The sequence below is a fragment of the Protopterus annectens genome, chromosome 17.part0, assembly GCF_019279795.1.
Source record: "Protopterus annectens isolate FY-2018-M chromosome 17.part0, PAN1.0, whole genome shotgun sequence".
NCBI lineage: Eukaryota > Metazoa > Chordata > Ceratodontiformes > Protopteridae > Protopterus > Protopterus annectens.
The window spans coordinates 549,898,880-549,922,821 of NC_056751.1; the positions used below are offsets into that span (position 1 = coordinate 549,898,880).

Consider the following 23,942-nt stretch of genomic DNA (forward strand, 5'->3'; position numbering starts at 1 on the left):
GTACAAGAGGATTTACTAGAATAATGAATCATATGTTTTTTGTCAACTCAGCAACTCAAGGAAATGAAAACCCTGATACTTTTCTGGGGATTAAACCCCATATTTTATTTTGTATGATATGCAATCTCTATGTAATGTAAGAGGACCATATTCAGGTTTTGGAAATTAAAAGATTTTGGCAATTACAGTCTGTCCAATCAGTGAAAGAAGGTATATGCTTCTGTACCAGAGTTGCAGTTGTGCCAAAACTTTAGTGGTGATTTTATTTGTGTGAGTTCCAAATGAGGGTGATGTGTTGAGTGTCAGTCTAAGGTAATTGTGCTCTGACACATTCAGAATAGTGTTACCATTGTTGTTGTTCAATAGAAGGGGAGGGGTTGATGCCATTTTTAGTAGTTTAAAAGACCACTACTTTCATTTTCTTAGGATTAATTAAGAATTTATCTAAAAACCATCTATAGAGGTCCATGACATTGTTTTGTAATTTAGCCTGTAGTTCATATACGAGACATATATTTCATATCTGTCTCTCCAATTTTACAGTTTATCTCATTTAGCTAGAAATTATGCTGTGTTAATTTAACAGCTTTATCAGTCTTTTATCATGTTATTCTTCCATCAGACAACACACTAATGAATAACAGCTTCTAAAACTCCAAGTAACGGCCCTTTAATACACCTCTGGTGCTGACTACATAACAACATATAGTTTAAGAAATATTTACCTCCCTTTGTATTAAATGTATATACATTTTAATTTTTTTGGGGGGAAGATGGTTTGTCCATAGTCTAAAAACCATTGTTAATATGGACATGCCCAGACAGACATGTGAGTATTTCTGGAAGGTATAACGTAGTATCTAGATTTTTGCATGGGGAAATGCTCTGGTGTTTCATTTGAATAGTTTTAGACCTTCCAGGTATGTAATAGATTATTTGTACTAATGAGTAAAGTAACATTTGTGCATTGAAACTACTTAATGTTGCACTGGCGAAGATCTACATTCCTAAATCTGGCATAGCATGAGATGCAAAAGAAATGACTATTGCTAAAAGAGAGAAATAGTAAGAGAGATGGAGAAGGAGGATCACAAGAGGTGGTCCTTACTGACTGGCTAAATGTACTGTAAGTAAACTATGTAAAGATGGAAGTCAGTTAATAGCAATCATGGTAGATAAGTTAGATGTAAAGGTACTGGAGAAGAGAGTATAAAGGATGTTATAGCACAGTGCATTAGATGCAGTAATGAGCTGAAACATTATTCAGAGAAAGAGTAGTATTATAATGTAGGCTGGTTGACAGTGAATGGGATGGTATAGAACAGGAGAGGTAGACCCCACCACACTAGCACTGGGTGCAATCAGTGTGCAGGCTGTACACTAATGAAAGAGAGCAAAGCAGTTAAGGAAGCTGAGGAGGTAAAGATGGATTAATGACAAAATGCATTAGCTGGAGAGTAAGACATGACTCTGAATAGTGAATAAAAATGGATTTATGGTTATAACACATTAGAAAAGGTAACCACTCCCACAGTAACAGAGATGAAGCAGTAGCAAATTTGTGCCTCTGCAGTTATTATTCAGTGAAAGAGAAGAATAGCAACTGTGCCTAAAGTTGCATTTACCTGTTGAGGCTACACACTCAAGTGTGCTAGCCTGTGTTACATATTTATTGCATTTTTCTGCTGTTTGCTTACAAAAAAAGAAAAAAAAACAAAAAAATGATCCTCGTTTCCCGCCTTTCCTGACCTAGAGTAGTCCAAATACAGGCTTTGCTGTATTCTAGACTTTTGGAAATTTCCTGTGTTGCCCATTTCCTTTCTTGGATAAAAGGAGGCTTCTTTGTTCACCAGTGGGAGTGGGGAGCTTAGAGCAGCCTATCTATTCCTGGAGGAGTGTTCCCAGCACAAGAATCTGGTTGTCTATTGGCCGTTTTGGGACAATTTCTAGCTCTTTCAAGTCCCCCTCTATAAAACCCGCTTTGGCATGGTTTTTGCGCTTGTTACTACTCATTCAAGCTCCTCGTGGTCCTGCAGAGTGGTGCTAGCAGCAGAGAGGCAAAAAGAGTGACTGCTTACCTGATAAAGTGTTTTTTTCCTGCTACTGCCTGTGCGACTGTCCGATCTAGCTGAAAAACAAGTATTTCTGCTCATTTACCTGTTTGAACTGTTTAAAGCTGTTTTTCCACCTGCACTTTTAAAGATTGTCCTGTTTGTTGCATTTACCTGTTCAGGCTACACACTCAAGTGCGCTAGCCTGTGTTACATATTTATTGCATTTTTCTGCTGTTTGCTTACAAAAAAAGAAAAAAAAAAAAAAAACAATTATCCTTGTTTCCCACCTTTCCTGACCTAGAATAGTCCAAATACAGGCTTTGCTGTATTCTGGACTTTTGGAAAGTTCCTGTGTTGCCCATTTCCTTTCTTGGATAAAAGGAGGCTTCTTTGTTCACTAATGGGAGTGGGGAGCTTAGAGCAGCCTATCTATCCCTGGAGGAGTGTTCCCAGCACAAGAATCTGGTAGTCTATTGGCCGTTTTGGGCCAAATTCTAGCTCTTTCAAGTCCCCCTGTATAAAACCCACTTTGGTGCCGTTTTTGCACTTGTTACTACTCAACCAAGCTCCTCGTGGTCCTGCAGAGTAGTGCTAGCAGCAGAGAGGCAAAAAGAGTGACTGCTTACCTGATAAAGTGATTTTTTTTCCTGCTACTACCTGCGCGACTGTCCGATCTAGCTGAAAAGCAAGTATTTCTGCTCATTTACCTGTTTGAACTGTTTAAAGCTGTTTTTTCCACCTGCACTTTTAAAGATTTGCCTGTTTGTTGCATTTACCTGTTGAGGCTACACACTCAAGTGCACTAGTCTGTGTTACATATTTATTGCATTTTTCCGCTGTTTACTTACAAAAAAAGAAAAAAAAATATCCTTGTTTCCCACCTTTCCTGACCTAGAGTAGTCCAAATACAGGCTTTGCTGTATTCTGGACTTTTCCTTTCTTGGATAAAAGGAGGTTTCCTTGTTCACCAGTGGGAGTGGGGAGCTTAGAGCAGCCTATCTATCCCTGGAGGACTGTTCCCAGCACAAGAATCTGGTAGTCTATTGGCCATTTTGGGCCAATTTCTAGCTCTTTCAAGTCCCCATGTATAAAACCCGCTTTAGTGCGGCTTTGCGCAATTTTGCGCATAGAGCAGCATCGGCTCCACAAAGTCTGCTCTTCACTTTTTCCCTTAGAACTGCTCTAGCTCTCAAAATAAACACCCTATTCCTAATCTAAAGCCTGGCACTTGCTCACTAAAGCAATTATATAAGTCAGCACTAAAAAATTGAAAGCACTACATCCTCACAAACTCCCCTTGAGTACCTTGTTCCCCATTGGCCCTTTTTTCAATTATAAAGGAGTTCCCTATACTATACAAGCATGTACAAAGGTCAGTTGTCAATCTCCTCCCCAGTCCAGCTGGTGAATCTGGGAATCTTGAGGCAATGTTACAGCTGCCTCATGTACACAGACAACCCTCTCCTCCTTCCAACAAGTTCCAACATATGTGAGAGATGCAACCATATAGCCAAACTGGAGGCTAAGCTCTCTCAACTCAGTACTGGCATAACCAGTCAGGAGGAGAAGGTAACCACACACACTACAATTCCAGTCTCACATAGACCTACCACAACAGCAAACCAAACACATAAACACACAAAAACATACTCGGAGGCTCTAAATAAAAATCTGCCTAAGCAGCAGAGACCTCCAAAGCAGACATCCAAGCAACCGCTACCCCAAAACAAAACACATGCAACACGTAGTTCACAAAGCCAGTGTGCCAAACAGTCACAGCCCTTAAGGCTAAACAACACACCTGATACACTTGTAATAGGTGATTCTATCATCAGGCACACTGACGTCCCGCTCACCAGGTTGAACAAGGAGAAGGTCACGGTGAGCTGCCTGTCAGGCGCTAGGATCCGCCACATAACACAATCACTCACGTCACTCCAAGGCAAGTACAAATATGACTCAGTCATTGTCCATGCTGGTGTGAATGACCTGAGACTTACCTCCCTGGACTACATGAAAAGAGACATAGAGGAGCTCTCTGAGCATGTAGCCCAGGCCGGTATGACCCTGACCTTGAGTAGCATCCTACCCTCACCAAGAATGATGCCAGAATATGAAGACAAGATGATCAATTTCAACAATTGGCTTAAGTATTGGTGTCATTCAAAGGGGATCCAATGCCTGTCAGCCTGGGATGACATGCACGACAAGCCACATTGCTTCGCTAGGGATGGCTTGCACCTGTCACCCCTGGCTTTTGGATATTGGCAAAGGCTCTTGCCACCCCCATAGTGCCTTTTTTAGGCAAAGCTCAAAAGACAAACCCACCTCCATAGGTATCACAAGGGAAAAGAAACTAAGGGTAATGCTACTCAATGCCAGAAGTTTAAACCTCAAGATGCATGCACTCGAAACTCTCCTCAGCATGGAGAACATCAATATCTGTGCAGTAACAGAAACCTGGTTTAAGGCTCCCGAGAGCACCCCAGCACTACCAGGTTATACATCATACCATACTTTTCGGCCCCAAAACTCAGACCGAACCACAAAAGGAGTGGGAGTATCAATATTCGTCAGATACCCACACCTCCAGGTTGGTGGCACAGCACTAAGCATCAGAAACTATCCATGTGCAACTAACAGTGGGTAAAACTGCCTTCCAGTTTATAGCCTGCTACAGACCATCCTCCCAAACCCAGGAACCCCACTCGACCTTCCTGAGAACACTGGAAAATATGAAGGTCTCCCTAAACACCATTATATTGGGCAACTTCAACTACCCAAACATAGACTGGGTGCATTACTCTAGCTCCAACACCCTCGCCCAAAGGTTCCTAGAATTTATAAACTCAAATGCTATGGAACAACTTGTCACCACTCCCACAAGAGGGGAAAACATACTGGACCTGATCATCACCAACATGGGGACTCTATGCTCCAGACCAGAAGTGTATCCCTCACTGGTAAGATCAGACCATAAATTAATCTCACTGGATATCCACATCCCAACACCACCCCCTGCCCAGAAAACCACAGTGAAAAACTTCTCTAAAGCAAACTTCACACTCCTCAAAACTGAGGTGGAATCCTTCAAAGCCCCCGGGCCTGTGGAAAATACAGCCCAGACTGCAGAATCCTTTATAAATGCATTCTATGAACACCTTCAGGAATGCATGGATCATGCAATCCCAAATAAAACCAAGACCCAATCCCCCAAAGGCAGGCGTCCTGTCTGGTGGACCCCAGCCATAAACAAACTATACAACAAAAGGAGGAAGCTACTGCATGATAGAGCAAAATCCCTAAAAGGGAAGGCATCTCTGATCAGTATTAGCAAAAAACTACAGGCACTCATAAAATCATCTAAGGCCAGCTTCGAGAGAAAAATTGCACAAGACACTAAAGCTAATCACAAGGCTTTCTTTAGTTATGTTAGGAACCTGGGTGGAAACTCCCAGATATGCTCAGAGTTAGTCCAAAATGACAAAAAATACACTGAACCCACAGACATTGCCAACATCCTGGCTGACAGGTTCAGCTCAAACTTCTCCTCCCCCTCCCCCCCCCAAAAGAGCAATTATCTATCCCAGCAGAGTGCTGCCCCCCTGACATCTCAGATGCTCAGGTGAGAGCCGCCCTCTCCAAAACAAAAAACACAGCATCAATGGGACCAGACTGTGTCCCGGGCTGCGTCCTACATGAACTCCAAGAAGAGCTGAACCCCAGCATAAAGCTACTGTTCAATCTCAGCCTTACTACAGGATATGTACCAAAAGAATGGCGTACAGCAACAGTGGTCCCTCTCCACAAAGGTGGTGCCTCAACAGATCCTGGAAACTATCGTCCCATAAGCCTGACTAGCTTGGTCTGCAAAGCTATGGAGAGGATCATCATGGAACTCATAAATAAAGATATTGGGGACCTACAGACACTGGACCCTACCCAGTTCGGCTTTGTTAAGGGCAGATCCTGCCTCTTAAACCTGGTTGATTTCTTTGAAACAGTCACCAAGGCCATTGACGAGGGGAAGGTGGTCCACACAGCCTACCTGGACCTCACAAAAGCCTTCGATACAGTACCCCACTTGGGCATCATAGATAAGCTATCCAGCTTAAATATAAACCCCTATGTCACTAGATGGGTTGCAAACTGGCTCAAGGACAGAACCCATATGGTCAGAATTGCTGGAGCCATGTCAGACTCCAAGCCAGTTACAAGTGGCGTCCCACAAAGCTCAGTCCTGGGACCTCTCTTGTTTGGCATATATTTCTCAGAGGTACAGGCCAACACGGGAGGACTGTGGCTGACCAAGTTCACAGATGATTGCAAACTGGGTGCCATAATTGACTCTCCAGCTGACACAAGCATCCTCCAAAAGGGTCTCATAGAAACAGATAACTGGTGCCAGAGCCATGGCCTCAAGCTAAACACCAAAAAAGTGTATAGTCATCCCCTTTGGCAAAAACAAAGTGCCCACAAATTACCACATAGGTGGTAATCCATTAAGTACGGAAGAAGTAATTAGGGACCTGGGGACCCAAGTTGATAGCAATCTCTCATTTGACAACCACGTGGCCAAAGTGGTTAGAAAAACCTTCTATATAGCCCACCTAATCATGAAGAGATTCACATCTAGATCAAGGGAGGTCATTGTGCCTCTTTACTCATCCCTCATCAGGCCCATAATTGAATACAATGCCCCTTTTGGGATGTACCTTACCCGACACCTGCAGCAACTGGAAAGACCCCAAAAGTACCTCACCAAGAGGATCAAAGGGCTCAAACAGATGCCATATGCTGCCCGGTTAAAGAAACTCCAGCTCTACTCAGTTGCATACCGCCTGCTTAGAGGTGATCTGTGCCTGACGTATAAAGCCATGTCCAACCCGGAATTAATGGACATGCTGCACCTCAGAAAATCCAAATCCCATCAAGCTACGCGCTTGAGGGACTTGAACCTCAGCACTGAAATAAATAGGACATGCTGGAGGGACAGATTCATTACCCAGAGGCTCCCTTCACTGTGGAATAGAATCCCAGTCCAAGTTAGGCAGAGTCCCTTACTGACTCTCTTTAAAAGAAATTTTGACGAGTGGATGGGAGATAGTAGGTTTACCCCGGGTATCACTTCTGTGTCACTGCTAAACAGAGGCACAGTAAACTAACCTCGAAAAAGGGCATAGTAAAACATTTAAAATGGGTGGCGAAAGCCAAACACACTCTGGCTAGGCTTACAAATGCCCTAGGGCAGATAGCCTAGTATGAACATATAATCGGTTTCAAAATGGATAGCATGTACACAGTTTTAGGTCTGTTAAGTGGTTAAATAATTAGATGTTATGCAGCTCCATTTTACCACAGTACTTTAGGTCACTGTAATACACTTTGAAATTAAATGCATACAGTCAAAGTAAAAACTATGACAATGCAATATCTTACTTAGCAACATAATAAGCGTTACTGAACCAAGTCCTATTGTGACAGCTGTAAAGGCACAAAGAAAAAAGAAAAAAAAAAATCAGAGTACTAATTACTCTTGCCTAAGAGTATATAAGCATAGCCCATTTTTCAAAGCTGACATATGAAACAGCTACCATCTTGAAAGAGAACTGATGCCCACCTTAAGCTTAGAACTGCATGTGTACAAAAATCTACTTTTCCACACAAAAATGAAGATTTTGCTGAGATTTAACTGTTTAAACAGTGATACTGCAAAGAAACAAGTACAACTGCAATGGTCTGAGATGATTAGTTCATCAGTTAATATATTTTTAAGCCACACCAAATTGCATAGTACTCTGACTGGGTCCTCTGAAACGTAACAGTTGAATGAAAAAAATACAAAGCTAAATGAATTATACAGATGAGGCACTGCTGTCACATCAGATTTCCTTCACAAAGGGACATGATAACAATTGTTAGTTGCAAGGTGATGTCCTGTTGTAGACACACACACACACACACACACACACACACACACACACACACACGCAACATCAGCAGTGCACTCATAAGTGCTAAGGGAGTAAACTCAGGCCTGCAAGCAGCATCAGCAGTGCACTCATAAGTGCTAAGGGAGTAAACTCAGGCCTGCATCTCCAACCAGGGTTGAGCAACGAAACTCATGACCTACAGATCCAGGGAGTGCCAAGGAACTGAACTCAAAACTTGCAGATCCAAGAAAGTAAACGCCTGTCCTACAACTCCAAACAGTATTTGGGAATTGACTTAATGGACTGAAGCTCCATGCAGCCCTAATAGAGTGAACTCATGGCCTGCAGATAAGGACAATGCTAGGTCAGTAAACAAAAGCCCTGCAGTCCCATGCTGAAGGAGTAAAATCAGCCTGCAGCTCAAAGCAGAGATAAGGGAGTGAAATAATGTCCTGTATCTTCAAACAGTTCTTAGTTTTGTGTAAAATTGCTCTCACTAGAGCTAGATGAGCAAAGAACAAACAATGCTTAGTCTTACGGTATAACTCAGGTTAGACCAAATGTAGAAGGAAAAAAAGTGTAGCAGAAGGCAATGCTACAAATGTGCACAACTAGAGGTAAAAAGTGATCTGTCTGTGGTGAGGCCAAGTCCTGTATTGATCTAAAATCCATTTGTTAAATTGAAAGTGAGCTTTAGCACTGATCTCCACAAAGGATTCCAAGTGTCCTTTCACCAGATAACAATAACAGGAGCAAGAACGGGCAAGAGGGAGAAAGGCTGAGGTGCATTGAGTGCATCAGTGTTTGTATTAACACCTTGGGGTGGGTAATTGTGATGCATTCCTCTCAGTGCATTGAACAGCTAGTCTGATGCTAATATATCGTATCTGATTGGAGGAACATCTGTTACTATATATTATGGGAAGTATTTCTCTCCATCCCTAAATATGAGCTTTAACTTTAAGGGGAGCTGTTGCAGTATGGATAGCTTTGGCATATATTCCTATTATGCCCTGTCTCTTTCTTGTTTCATTTTCAGTCTTGGTAATATCTTGACCTGCCATGCTGACAGATTGCAAACTTTCTTTGGCTCATTCCATTACTTTAAGAAATATTCAATCATTTAGAATCCTGAGGTCTTTTGAGCTGCTCATGTATTCAGATGTCCTAATGTTTATCGTTGGAAATTTTTCATTTTGAGGCCTAAAGCCTCCAGTCACTCTCTAACACTAAACCTAAAATCTATACTCCTGCTTCCTACCAATGGCTGCCACACTTAGTTGACCCAGACTCTAATAATGTTTTGCAGTTCTACTCTCTGTCACTATCCCACAAATGCCTCACCTTGCTCAAACACATTATTTGAGTTCAAATGTTAGTGGCAGCCCATGTGAGCTACAATGCGGTTGAGTTCCTGGCTGTAAGACTATAGCCTTTGAGCAGCTAAGACTCAGACTGTTCCAGTGCATAAACCTCCATCATAGCTTTGGTATTTATAGATTATAAAAGAAATATATATCCCAGAGTTTTATCATCAGATTAGAGAGTTTGTTAATATGTAGTTTAAAATACAAAAAGTGGTCTGTTATTACTGCCAAATCTTTAAATTCATTAACTTTCTGGTTTGTGAGCATCAACATGTGTGACCTTTTTGTCAGGAATATTTTTTTTATATCATTAATGTTTCTGATAACAGGATTGAGTTAAACATTGCCAGTATAAAAGGCAAAAGAAAAGGTAAGTGTAATGTTAACAATGATACATGTATACCTTAAGTAAGTAAATGTCATGCATAGATCATTGTAGCACACCCTGATTAAGTTTAAACCATTTTGATTACAGCTTTTGCATCCCATTCACAGTTGTCTATTATTTATCTACTCAGTCACCCATACTACAAGTTGTTTGGCAGACTCGGTTCATAATTAATAACCTCTTAATCAACTAAATCACCTGTATTAGAAATATGCACATACATCGCATTAGTCAGTAGTTTATTCCCCCCATTGCATGAACCATGTTACTCTACAAAAATAACTTACAGTATCAAAATATCTTTCTTTCAAATAGGCATGTTGAAAATGTTAGTCACCAAGTAATTAGGCTGAGCCTGTAACTGGTCATTGTTTGATCAGTGTTCTACCCTAGTAAATAAATAAATATAAATAAATGCATAGGGTTGCCACCTCATAGCAAGAGGTTCTCCTGTTTGATTCTCGTCCGGGGTATATTTTGCATGGAGATGCATGTCTTCTCTGTGCTTGCGTGGGTTTCCTCTGGGTGGTCCAGTTTCCTCCAATATTCCAAAGACATGCAGCAGGTGAATCGGACACTCTGAATTGGCCATAGGTGTGTGTGCGCGAATGCGAGAGTGTGGGGTATTGAACAGCTGCAGCAGGGCTAACAAACCAGCAGTGTGAACCTTGGCTGTAGATGATTGCCACTGTTGAAGTGACAGACTGACCCCATGTAGAAAATTGGAGAAAAGGGTTGTGGATGGATGAAATACACAGAGTGGGAATAGATGAAATGTTAAGCATTTGTATCATTTTGGATTGTTCAGTATTGCAAATGGTTCAGTTAAATTATATTTGCAATTGCAAGAGAAGCAAACACTGCACAAATCTTGAGGATAATTAAATATAGCCAAGTAGTGCATTTTTGTTTCTAAAGTTTTGCTTAAATGTAAATTATCCAGTAGATAAAATCTCTCCTATTATTGCTAACTTTACATACTTAGATGTGATGTTAGCTGCTCACTGTTGCATGTTCTGTTAACAAAATCAATGTGGCACACCAGCTTATCTGCACAAGCTCCTCTGTTGACTTTAAATAAAACTATAGTGTGCGTTGGTCTATAAAGCCAGCAAATTTCAGTTATGGAAAGTAATGCAAGCTCCTTCTAGTTAGACAGATTAAACTTTTGCCATGAAGTAGTGCATAGACATTAATTTTGCACCTTGTGTTTTATATAAATGTCGATTTCTTTTTCATTTAACATAGTCACTTGCATGTTCACTTGTAATTCTTGGCTGTTGTACTAACTAGATGGATCAAGGGTTTTATTGTCATTGTAAACTAATACAAAAAAGTTTGCAACTCCACAAGCATATTTTTTAAAGCGTTTTGCCAATATTAAATGTCTTACCTTTACACATGGTATACAAAAACTACATTTTTGCCTCATCAGTGAACATTTTCAACTTGTACTTTAGTAAAAAAAAATGTGTAAAATGCACTTTCCCTATGCTTATGTCACTGCAGGTAAGCAGTGAACTTTAACCTCAGTGATATCAGCACTGGAAAAATATGAGGTGCATCCTTAAACTTTAGTGGAAGCACCACCTCACAAACACGCATGCGCACATGCACACATGCATGTGCACATGTACACATGTGTGCACACACACACACAGATGTTTCCATTAAAGTCTATGGACACTTTTCACTCTATCCCTAAGGAGACATCACTGAGGGATATACTAAATTTATGTGGGCACTTCCTTACTAAAACATTGCGATATTTTTATTGAAAACTGGCACAATTAAATGAGGAACAATACGAATGGAAATGCATCACGGCACTTAGCAGATGCCAGAATGCTGCAAGGAGAATCGACAAACCGCTTTAAGGCAAAGGCATATGTTAGTTTGTGTAAAACATTAGTCTTGGAAGAGAAACTTACAATAGTCTTGAAAAAATATGTACACTGTAGCATATTTCCTGGTTAAGTAAATAGTCCCCAAATCCCTTTATTGTCTTGTTGCTGGTTCAAGATCAACATAGTCATACACATATTACTGCAGTGTTAATTTTAAGTAATTTGGAGTAATGCAGAAAGATCTGGAATTCAAATTCAGGTTTGTTGTACAGCATGTAAGTGACACTGTTTATAATGAAATATTTGCATGTGGCTACCATTGTATCTGTTACATATGTATGTTATGTCCCTTGTACTATGTTTGTATGTAAAGCATACAAGTTATTTTGTTATTAAAACAGGAGGGACCTATCAGTTTCTCTTAGAAAACTTCATGACAGAGTGTGATAGAGTGCATGTCTGGTCATTTGATTAAATGAACACAATGAAACTCAGTTGGAAATATTAATATTTTTCCCCCTGTGATCCAGACATCAGTAACTGTATGGAGACGATGACTGACAGACTTTCTAAATGTGGTAAGAGTTCCCCATCTTTCACCTCCACCACCACCGCGCTTATCTCCCTGCCTTCTTTCACTGTGCGAATCACAGCCACCCTGTAGAGAGCACTGTGTCACATTTTCAGTGGGGAAGTAAAGCTTGCTAAATGTCTTCTAGTCTGAAAATCCTCCAATGATTAGCAGTCTGTACAGAGACATTCACATCTATATCAGCCATAACTGGAACAAGGGCAACAAATGCCATGGAAATCTGGGGCAAAAACCAGTTCCACTGGAAAACAGTCCACTGAGCATATTTCTATTTCTGTCAACTATGAGGACAACTTATTAATGAGCTAATTTTAAAATCTATCATAAAACTTGTGACACACAGTGTAATTTTCTTTACTAAGCTTCCATATTACTGTGGCACCTGCCTTATACTTGAATGTGGCTCATTTAACTGTGGTTGTCTCTAGATTGTTAACACTTATTAGGTGCTTCATGCAGCATTTGAGCAAGCTCCATACTTTAAGGCATTCTTCAAGTTTTATATCCTTGTTTGTTTTGTTTCCAGTGCAGCCCACGCTTCTGACCCACTTTAATTGCCTTGTTTTATTTTTGCTTTGCAGTTGCTGCATGTGTAATATGTTGGAAAATGTTTACCTTGGTGCATAATATAGCAATGCAACACTGCTTATAGGACAAAAATAGGTTTAAAACTGACAAAGCAAACAAGATTACTGAATGGCAGTACCAAAATGTTTTCATTGTGAGCACCTTGCTTTCAGATGGTAATGACATCAGGAAAGTTCTAAAGTAGGCAGGTCATGAGATATGGAAGCAGTATTGCACTGGATTACATCCCTTATAAACAGTTATGTTCAGTTTACAATTCACAAAGGCTCTCCTTTCACATCAAATCCAAAGTAAGCTATGCCTATCTAGATTAGCCAAAAATGAAATGTTCGGGAAGTTTTATTCCCATTGCACTTAGCTGGTCACAGCTACCTTTATCACAACTTCGACCGGTTCAGTAAAAGTACATTAAATGATTGTTGCTTTTATGACTTTGTTTTTTTAGTAATTTTACCATGTATAATCCTTAGAGTAGGTACCATTCAATTATACAACAGCACTGGTCAGATTTCACTGAACAAAACCTATTTAAATGCAGTTTTATACTTAAAATGTTGCCTGATGCTTTCAGTGTGTAATTCTGGGTACTTGTTATATTCATATACAAGTGCTGAATTTGAAAGAATTGTGCATAATTACTTTTAGGACACTATAGGTAAAACAGCCATCAGAAGTAGAATAAGATATGTTCAGCTAACCTGTTAACACATCAAGTATTTAATAAATGCAGTGATGTTATCCATCTGTTACTAGCTAATGCTTCTAAAAATGCTATCCATTTTAATGTGTAATTAATCCCATATTACTATAGCTTTGCTACCCACTCCAAGTAGGAGTCTACATACCTCTCAACTTGTTAGCATAAGAAATTTGGACAAAGTAAAAATAATAGGAGGCAAATGCCCCAAATCAGGGGCCATATTTCAATCATTGCTTTAATAAACTTAGAAAGTTGCTAGAATAACAGGATTTGTATTAGCATGCATTTTCTGAAGGATATGAAGTGTGAAACTCAAATGGCTGTCATTATTTAGGAACATCAATCCCAGCGATTTGCCAGAAAACCATAAATTTTATGAGGAACAGACCAAAACTATGACGCAAAAATAAGGACACTACAAAAATCAGGACAAGTTAAGAGATATGACTCATACTCATAAGCTTGCAAAAAGTGATTGATTTCTGACCCAAATGACACTGAAGAAATCAGGAAAGGGTTATTTAAGGAAAAGCACCAAAGTGCTTATTGAAGTCCTGGGCTGGTAAGATTGAAACATAATAGCTGCAGAATGTTATAAAAAGCATTAACAGCAATTAGATGAGGCATTCATTTTCTATCATGACACTATAAATATTAATGCCACATCATTAAACAAACCAAATGTCATTTGAATTGTCTTAATATGCCTTCCTAGTAAACATTCCAATATTGTTATAGTAAAGATATTCTACATGTGCTTCTCATTCATCACTGTCATTTGGTCTGGTTTTTGCATTTCCTGCATTATGTGGAACATGTGGGCTTTTGGATGTGGGTCTTGGTTCATTACACCTTGCAAGAGAAATTTGCAATTGTTAGGGTTTTTTTCAGTTTCTCTTCCACCACTCATTGTGCACCTTCTGGCTATATTGCCCAAACTTAGATCTTTGAATAGATTCTTATCTGAAGCCCCAGACATGCTCTTTCATCTAGAAGGTATGACAGCTCTTGAGGTAGAAGACCTTATGGCATGCCTTTGAATTTTTCTCGGGATGCAAGGGATCTGATGAGAAGCTGTATTTATGCAGGCTACAGCCTTCGTGAATGCAGTGGGCAGATCACAATCCCTACCGGGGGCAGCACCTAATACAATAACATCAGAACCTCATCACTGATCCTCCACCCCTAGTCCTGATGAGATGATCTCTGACACTCCACGTCTCCACAGGAGGTCATAAGGTCATTGGAATCCATCCCACCAGAATAGGTGAGCTGACCACTTGCGATTTCATCCTAACAATCCCCACCCCAGGCAGTCTTTCCAAAAGCACCGCTTGCAAGATATTTTGAACAGCAAATGCACATCTTCTGTAATGTTTAGAGGTGCTTAACTACAGTTTATATTCTTTAGTTAAGCATGTGGTTCTCATCTCTGAGCTGATTTATAATATAACTCTGACTGTTACAGCTTCAGCAGACACGAAGAGCTTTCATGGCACCACAAAAATTTTGCCTCCCTGCAGCACATGAGGTCATTGCATGGATAACTGCTGCAGGAATTATAACCTGGTCAAGATATCAGCCATCATGAGGATGTTTTCAACAGTGGGGTGACACTTTCAGTATGAGCAAAGCAGTTGTAACAGAGCCCTAATATAAAAGAGAGTCCATTTTATGGAGCTTTGTTCTGGATCAGTTTATTTTTCCCAGAAATTAACATTCTTCACTGTGCCTTGTTATGCTGTCACTCACTATTCTTTCATTATTTAGTCGTATAAAGAGCAACCACTTTTTGGCTTTATCGATAAAAGTAGATTTTAGAGAAATCATTTTTTTCAATATCACTAGTTTCGTTTTAGATGACATACACTAGTAAAAATGCCCTTATGTGTATCTGATTCCCTGAGGACTGTCATTTTGAAATGCTTATAGCTTGTTTTAGGAAAGAGTATAATTCTTCAGTATGTGAACACTGTGCTATTTTAAAAAAAGGTCCTTTTTAGAGGAAGAATAAATCTATTGTGGAATTTATTGTGTGTATAAGTTTTTTACAGTCAAAACTGTAATAAACATTTTCCAATAAAAAAGAAGAAATTTGTAGGCTTTTACTAAACATAAAAACTCCAGTCCTTTATTGCTGCTGCTCTTTCTTCCTTCAGCTCCATCTTCCTCCAGGAATGCATTTTTTGAAATAAAAATTGGAGTGCAGATTTTCCCATTCCCGGTTGATTGCCTGGTCCAGATACAGTCTGTATATGCCATAGACAGAAATCTTTGTGCAAAATACTGCAAATGAGAACATAAGTTGGACCAGATCTTCTTTTGAGAGCCACACTGAAAGCCACCTCATGTGAATGTTTATAAGCAAGAAATTATGCACTTTTTTCCTGCAGATTGCAAAGGTGCACTCTGTAACTATAAAGATGTTCCTCAAATTCACTGAACTTATTTCCTCCTCAGTTTTCATGACTCGCAACTTAAAACTTCATAAGAGGACACTCCATTGGCACCTCAATAACCGTAGCTCCAAATCCTTAGAACATGAATTTCTTCTGAGATCTTCCATGATAAAGAAATTTGAAAGGCAGATGCTGCAGATTTCAAAAACCATGTCCAATGATCTGTATCTCCAGCATCTGTCTCAACCTTTGTGGCACAAGAAATCTGGACAAAGCTAGAATTAATTGGGGGACAAAGGCCAAAAATAGGGACACATTTTAAATATTGATTGTATAAACTTGGAAAGTTGCTAAAATAAAAGGTGTTGTGTTGCCATGCATTTTCTGAAGGACGTGAATGCTGAAACTTAAATGGCTGTCATTATGTAGTGAATTCAGTCCTTACTGATTTTTAAGAAACCACAAGTTTTATGAGGAACATAAAAAATTGAAGCAAAAAATTCTACTAAGATCTGGACATTTGAGAGCTATAACCTCCAGCAACAAACCAGGAACTAATAATGCTGTTAACAAAGACATTGTTGCTTAAAACACAAAGAGATGTTGACAAGACATTTAGTTTTTTAGCATTCAGAACAGTTGCTATAGCCAGAGGAATTCTACACATAGTTACAGAAAGCACAACCATCATGCATTACATAATCAATCATTCTGGAAGCTGCACATACCCACTTTATAGAGCAGTCATAATGAGTTTGAGAGCAGGATCTCCATATGAACTAGCTGTGTAGGCAGTTTGCCTACTAAGCCATCAACATGTTCTGGCAAACACCGTAAGCAGAAAAATATAAATATCTCCCATGAGTGCAATTTGAACAAGCATGCATTTGTTATGATTACTAAATGCCTATAATATGTTCTTTTGCATAGGGTGATATGTTTGCATGTCATCCAATCCATGAGCACCCTCTGTTATGCTCAAGTTGCCTTCACAAGAGAGGAGATATAATCTTGTCAAATTGATATCAGTAGCTGTTGCACATGTTTTTTCTAACTCATCTAGTTGTTAGACTATTTCTAAAAATAAAAAGAAAGTATGACTTTAATTGCTTCTCTGTGACCAGTGCAGCTCTAGTTTACTGCTGTCACAAGCATATCAGTTATCCAGCTTCTCTCTCTTTCTCCACGTTTATACTAACCTGAAGCAGCAAGAGTGTTGAGCCCTATATGTAGACCTCGCATGTCATAGTCTGACAACAAGTGTATGTAGCACTGTATCCGTATCTCGCATGCTATAGTCTGACAACAAGAGCCTGGAACAGACCTTGAATTTCATGGTCTGACAACACGAGTATGTAGCACTGTATCCGTATCTTATATGCTGCAGTCTGACACCAAGTGTCTGGAACCTTATATGTTGCAGTCTGACAACAAGAGTCTGTAGCACTGTGTCATGACTGTGCATTTTGGATTTTGACACAACAGTCTGGAGTAGACCTTGCATGTTATGGTCTGACAAGAGCATGGAGCATTGCATCCAGAATTTGCATGTCGCAGTCTGATACCAAGAGCATGGAACACTGTATCCAGAGCTTGCATGTTGGAATCTGATGCATGGAGCAATGTATCCAGACCTCACATCTCAATACGTGATACCAGGAGCATGGGACATTGTATCCAGACCTCACATGCTGCATTCTAGTACCAAGAACATGGAGCCCTGTATCCAGACCTTACATATCACAGTCTGATAACAAGAGCATGGCGTGCTGTATCCAGACATCACGTCAGCATCTGATACCAAGTGTATGGAGCACTGTATCCATACCTCATATGTCACACCCTGATACCAAGAAGCACTGTATCCAGACTTTGCATGTCACATTCTAATACCAAGAGTGCAGAGCACTGTATACAGACTTCACATACCATAATCTGATACCAAGAGCATGTAGCACTGTACCCAAATATCACGTGTTGCAGTATGATACCAAGAGCAAGAAGCACTGTATCCAGACTGTGAGTGTCACAATCTAATTCCAAGAGACTAGAGCACTGCATCCAGACATCACGTGTTGCAGTCTGATACCAAGAGCATGAAGCACTGAATCCAGACCTTGTATGTCACAGCCTGATACAAAGAGCATGGAGTGCTGTATCCAGACATCGCATGTCAGCATCTGATACCAAGCGTATGGAGCACTGTATCCATACCTCATATGTCACACCCTGATGCTAAGAGCATGGAGTGCTGTATCCATACTTCGCAGGTGGCAGTTTGATGCCAAGAGTATGGGGCACTATATCTACACCTCACGTGTTATAGTCTTCTACCAAGGAAGATTTCAGTCTGGATAAATTATAAGTGATATTTAATGTTTGCAACTGGGTGTGTGTCTGGGTTACCTACACAAGAACGACAGCGCAAAACACAGACACCCACATAGCTGACACCACATGGTCAACAATCGAAGCACCAACAATGTAATTACTGCACAAAAAAAGGAAAATAAAATTTCCTTTTTTGTGCTAGCAGGGGGGTTCCACCCCCCTGAACCCCCCCAAGGGGGCCTCCACCCACCACACCCCCGTAACTTAAATATACCAACTCTGAAATCGCACTACAGTGCAGGAATGGAAATCTATCCATTACGCACTACGGAGACATACCCTTCCCCTTTGTCTGCATTTTGATTGTTGACCATGTGGTGTCGGTTGTGTGGGTTTTGGTCTTCTCAGCTGTCGTTCTTCTGTAGGGGACCCGTGTGTCACTATGGTTTGTGATGTAAAATGCTCGCAACTAAGATTGTGTCAGTGTGGTTTGTTTTCATTAATCTAAATGTGTGACATCTCTGCTCTGGGCCAGTAATCAAGGTGCCTGAATGCTCACCACTGACACTGGTGAGGGATGATAGTCACACACAATGTTTCCAGATGCAGCTCTCTGCACCAAGCACAATTTCCCCTAAGAGCACACAGGGAACACACTCAGTCCAGGGTCTGGGTTTCCCTCTCTTTCTCTCCAGGCCCCCAATAAGATTCCCCTCTGGCACAGCAATATGGTTGAGTCCTCATCCGAGTGTCCTAAGCCAAGTTCTCCACCATCTTCTCTGTGAAACCAGTTCTCTGTGCCACTGCTCCAAGTAGCTGACATACATTTTTCACACACACACACCTGGGAAAAGCTGACACAGATTTTCTAGCTATGCCCCCCTGCCCAGACTATAATTTAGATACTGCCACCAGGTCACTCCAAAGCCAGCTACTGTACTCTTACAAGGGTACCCAAATATACTGAGTAAAATTAATACTAATACAAACGGTAGTGTTTAACCAATGTAGTAAGGCTTTCAAGAACGGCCACAGTGTCACCAAATAGATATAAGTACTCGCAAAGGTTAAACCATTCTCTAAAAGACCAGTCACAATGAAAGGTTTAAATATATTTAATAATAAATAATAAAACAATTAAAATCTAAATATCTATTTACAATAAATACCAGAGTTTCAGTCACAGGAAATATTAAAATAATACAGATGAATAGATTCACTCAGATACAGAAAAACAGTACTTAACTGATCTCACTATATTTTCCTGCCTGATCTAAAGAATTACTGTTCTCCAGTTACTTACTAAAGCAAGGCAAAATGAAGTAGGTGAGGGTTCCTTCTATGTCAGGTTTCAAAAACAGACTGCTCTGAGACTTCTGTCTCTAGTATTAAAACATAATTTCAGTGCTGGATTACAGAATGACACCAAGTACATCTGGTCATTTGACTTCTGGTTCCCACCCCCCCCCCCTTTTTAGAAACTGAACCAGAATCTTGTACATATGTGTTACCGTACACATAGATATAGCTTTGCTAAGATGTGTTATAGCATGTTAAAGCCATAAAATCATTTCAACACTTCCACCCTTCCAGGGAAGCAATTAGTTCACTTCTAAGGGATAGTACAGCAGGATTCCTAGTCCTTGTTTTCACAGTCATTTTGTCTCTGGCTGCAGTCAAAACTGTAAGATACAATTTTTATGGCTTAACCAGCTAATTTAATTTCAGGATGTTTTTTCTAAAAGTTAACTAGGGCTGAGCTTAACCTCTTCTCCTCCAGTATCCTTTGTTACAATATATACATTTAATTAGTTAAAATAGTACAGTCTGACATACCTGTATATTTCTTTTATGTCCATCAGGACACACTGTTGGTACATTTTTAATACAAGCAGCTTTGCAAATGCATTTTTTAACACAAACATCTCTATAAATCAGTTTGATATGCAATATGCAAATGACATATAATTCTTTACAAAACTCCAGCTAACTATGCTGGCATATGTTACACATCCACTGCCCTACTTCCAGCAATACCTCACATTGTCACAAAATGTATGATTGCTTATGTTGTAAGTGATGGTGTAATAAAGATTTTTCTTCTTTAAAAAGGGGGGGTAGGAATTGAATAATTTATGTAATGTTGCCTAGAGTTATATGTTATATAGCAATATGTGAAGCATAATGTTTGTTAATTTTAACTTGTTAATACAGTTTGATTACTTGTATATAAATGCAAACGTGCCTGTGTCACAAGTGATAATTCAATAAAAATGTTTTAAAAAAAAGGAAGATCTCAGACTGATTCCAAAATGTCATTATTTTCTAAGCTAGGTTATAAGCTGACAGAACATACCAGTACAAAGCCCTCCATAATTAAGTAGAAAATAATTTGGTGAGCGGATAATGGTTATAATACAGCTTTCAGTTCATTTCCTTGAATAATATGATAACTTTCTGACTTATTTAGTACTGATCTGCCTTCTAATCAAAGTGCATTTGTATCCCATTTAAAACTGTATGCTGATTTTTTCCTGCAGTGGCCTCTCAAAGTTCAGCAAAACTGTTTATAAAGGGGTGCTTTTATTTAAGATCTTCAGGGCATCTTGTCTCCCCTGCTTGACATCCCAGGTACATGACAGAAAAGTTGAAAGTACTCCCATTTGAACCTGCTTGCTCAAGAAAAAAAATTAAAAAGGCCCACTTTAGAAGACTCTTTTCTTAGTATTTAGCTTCCCAAAATTATTTCTGGACTATACGCTTCTATGTTTAATGTTTCTGGTTGTTTTCTTGAATTTCTATTGAATGTGTGTTCCAAAGAATTGGTCTTCAGTGTTAGGAAAGTTGCATTCAGTGATGTGTTTTTTGATAAATTAACCTACATCCATTTGAGTGTTCTTTGTAAGAGCCACAGTCACTGCCTCCTTATCCTTGTTGCAACATTCCAGCTGTTTTCTGTTCATCTTACATCGTAAAACTGCTTTGAGAATGTTTCTAATAATTTTACCTTAGCACATCTACATTTGCAGATTCTATCACACCAAAGAGTTTTCCAAAGATTAGTTCCCTTATCTGAAACAACATACAGCTTCCATGTACTGACTTTAGTCCACTGGGCTCATTCTTATTTAATTGTTGTTTCGTAGAAACCTACTGCAGCTCTAGATTCTCACTGTTACATTTGCTGATTTTGTACTCTTTATCTGCCATGCCTTTTAACCAGTCTTTCACATTTCTTCCAATGCCCCTGTTTGTGGTTCTGTTCTTACATATACATTTTGGTTTTAGTTTGCAACTCCAGTAACCCTGAGTCCCAATGCAGACTTCATCTAACCTTTTATGGGCCTTTACTTTTTTGTTTCTTCTAGGTTAAATAATGTGATTTCCCTATGAGACTGTGCCCACGCGAACCCCCCCTGACTTCCTTCCTTCTTTCCTCTCTTTGTTTGAATACTGATGAACACAGGCTGAGGGTAGAATTGAAATAATAACATAGATAAACCAGTTGATTTTTACTCTTATAGCCAGTAAACTCGGTTATGCCTTGTATTCAAATGTATCCTGAAGGCTTTTTTTGCAGTCACATACAAATGCTTTCATTTATTTATTTATTTCTTTGTTGACCTGTGCATGGTAGAAACCATTGCCTTAGCTCAACATTTCATCTTGTTCTGAGTCATAAATAGCATGCAAGCAGAGGCTGTAGAATTTAGGCCATAGCCATTCTATGAAATGTAGAACATCCATCCACTACTAGTTTATATTTTTTAAGTAGCAGCAGTCCCAGTGTAGAATATATTTTGGGGTGCCTTTTGAAAGTGAGAAGATTGTAATTATAATCCTCAGAATGTGTACCAAGGCCATATTCACCTCTCCAGCAAAACTGCTTGAAATGCATAACAGCAAGTTTCACAATTTGCTGTTCTTTTTGAATCACAATTTATTTTTCAAAGTTGGCAAAGTTTGTACTAGCAAGTTTTGCACTTCTGATAGCATATTTTTTATAATTCAGGACAAACTGTTTCATTGTATTTAGATATCCATTTAGCAACAAACAGAATCTCATACACACAAATTTTCATCAATACTTTTTGCAAAAGTGTAGTTTCCAGTCATTTATGCAACTGTTTTCTTTAGACGGTATTTCCTCAGATAAAATCCACGTGATAATTTGTGGTAACTAGAATTGTTTGTAATCTTTTGAGCATTCAGTGGACCTTTAATAATTCTTCTGTGCAACACAACAGCTATAACTAAACCAGTTCTAATTGACATTTATTTATTATTAATTTTATTGACATTTATTTAGTGAGAAAGTCTGACTGGGCACAGATGCTCTTTTTCAGCAGGGACCCCATAACTTATTGTTAGTTTGCTCAACGAAGTAACATTCCAGACTGGGTGCCTTCATATAAATGTGATTATTTGTTATTTTATGAATGTGAATGTGGTTACATGTTTGTCCAAGGGCCTAGCAAATGAATTATTTTGTATGCTTCTTTCAAATGGGTAAAAGCCTTTCTCCCCAGCTGTAGGATTTACTGTTCCTGCAGGCCAGCTTATCTTAAAAGCTGTATGTCAGCTGCTGTGGTGAAAGTACTACATCACAAAATGGTTCCGCTGTACCATAAGCCTTCATCGTCCAGAACTGAAACAGTTGAGAAAGCTTTGGTCACATTCATGAGTATGAGGAACTGGTGCACATCAATACACTGAGCATCATTTTCAAGGTTTTCCTGTGGGGTCTGGCCATCTAGACTCTAATGGTTCCATAAAAAGAGAGCATTTCACCACAAGGAAATTTCATCATATCTGAAATCCCATTCATAACTTACAAGTTTGGGGCACCTGAGTGGTAAACATGAGTTAAAAATAAGAGGGAAATTATTTCTGCAAGCCTGTATTTCCTTACTGGTTTTGTCCAAGCAAACCCACAGGTCTCGCTCACCATATCCAGGTAAGATTTTGCTTTTCCATTGAACAGTTTTTAATGAGTATGTCTAAACTTCATAAAAATCAGTTTTCTTCATGCTCAATTCATACATGAAATTCAGATTTCAAATAAATGAAGTAGTCTTTGCTGTCCGCTGCTGTATTCCATCTTTGCTTCATATCCATTGTATGAAAAATGAAAAAAAAACTGTATTAAAAAGCAGAAACTAAAAAAAAAAAAAGACTTGAATGACAAATCAAGGACTTTTAGTAACAGATTGTGCTTGTCTCTGCTAATATTACAGACTTCTTCTACCCATTATAGCCTTTCAGAAGTAGGTGATAGCTTTCTTCCTGCTGCTTATCCTTGGAACACTTTGGCATTTTGTTAACCAACTAGTCCCACAGTAAATATCAACCAGAGAATGTAAACAGGATTTTTGTAGCTCTGGTTTGTTCTACATAAAAGGACTATCTTTCACGTCAGTAGAAACAGGACTTCAGTAGTTGGCATAGAATTAATTAGCCCAATATGTAAAGCACATGATTAACATTTTGGACAGCTTTGTGAGGTAGATGATTTTTCCCAAGCAGGTTACCAACATAATAACATAGTATTCAGTCTAGACTGTTAGTTGCCTTTGATTTTAGGCCATATCTGTCAAGAGAGAGAGAGAGAGAGAGAGCGCTGCTGGTTAACACATGTTAATGAATCAGTTCCAAACTTCCTGGTGCTAAGTGTTACTGCTACAGGAAACGAGAAATGGCAGTGCCAATCAGTGAGCTGAAATTCTAGCAGCATCTCTAAAGT

The 23,942-nt window shown here is 39.3% G+C and overlaps 1 protein-coding gene across 10 annotated transcripts in view; it reads left to right on the forward strand.

The window, feature by feature from the left end:
* Window positions 1–23,942, forward strand: part of BRSK2 (BR serine/threonine kinase 2) — a 2,790,504-nt gene that overhangs the window by 2,680,988 nt on the left and 85,574 nt on the right. For 5 of the 10 annotated variants that reach the window (XM_044059311.1, XM_044059315.1, XM_044059320.1 and 2 more), the window contains one exon: window positions 12,120–12,167. The exons of the other annotated variants lie outside the window; for them this stretch is intronic. In XM_044059311.1, the coding sequence (XP_043915246.1) occupies window positions 12,120–12,167 (48 nt within the window). The remainder of the gene's footprint in view (window positions 1–12,119; window positions 12,168–23,942) is intronic. 10 annotated transcript variants of the gene reach the window in all.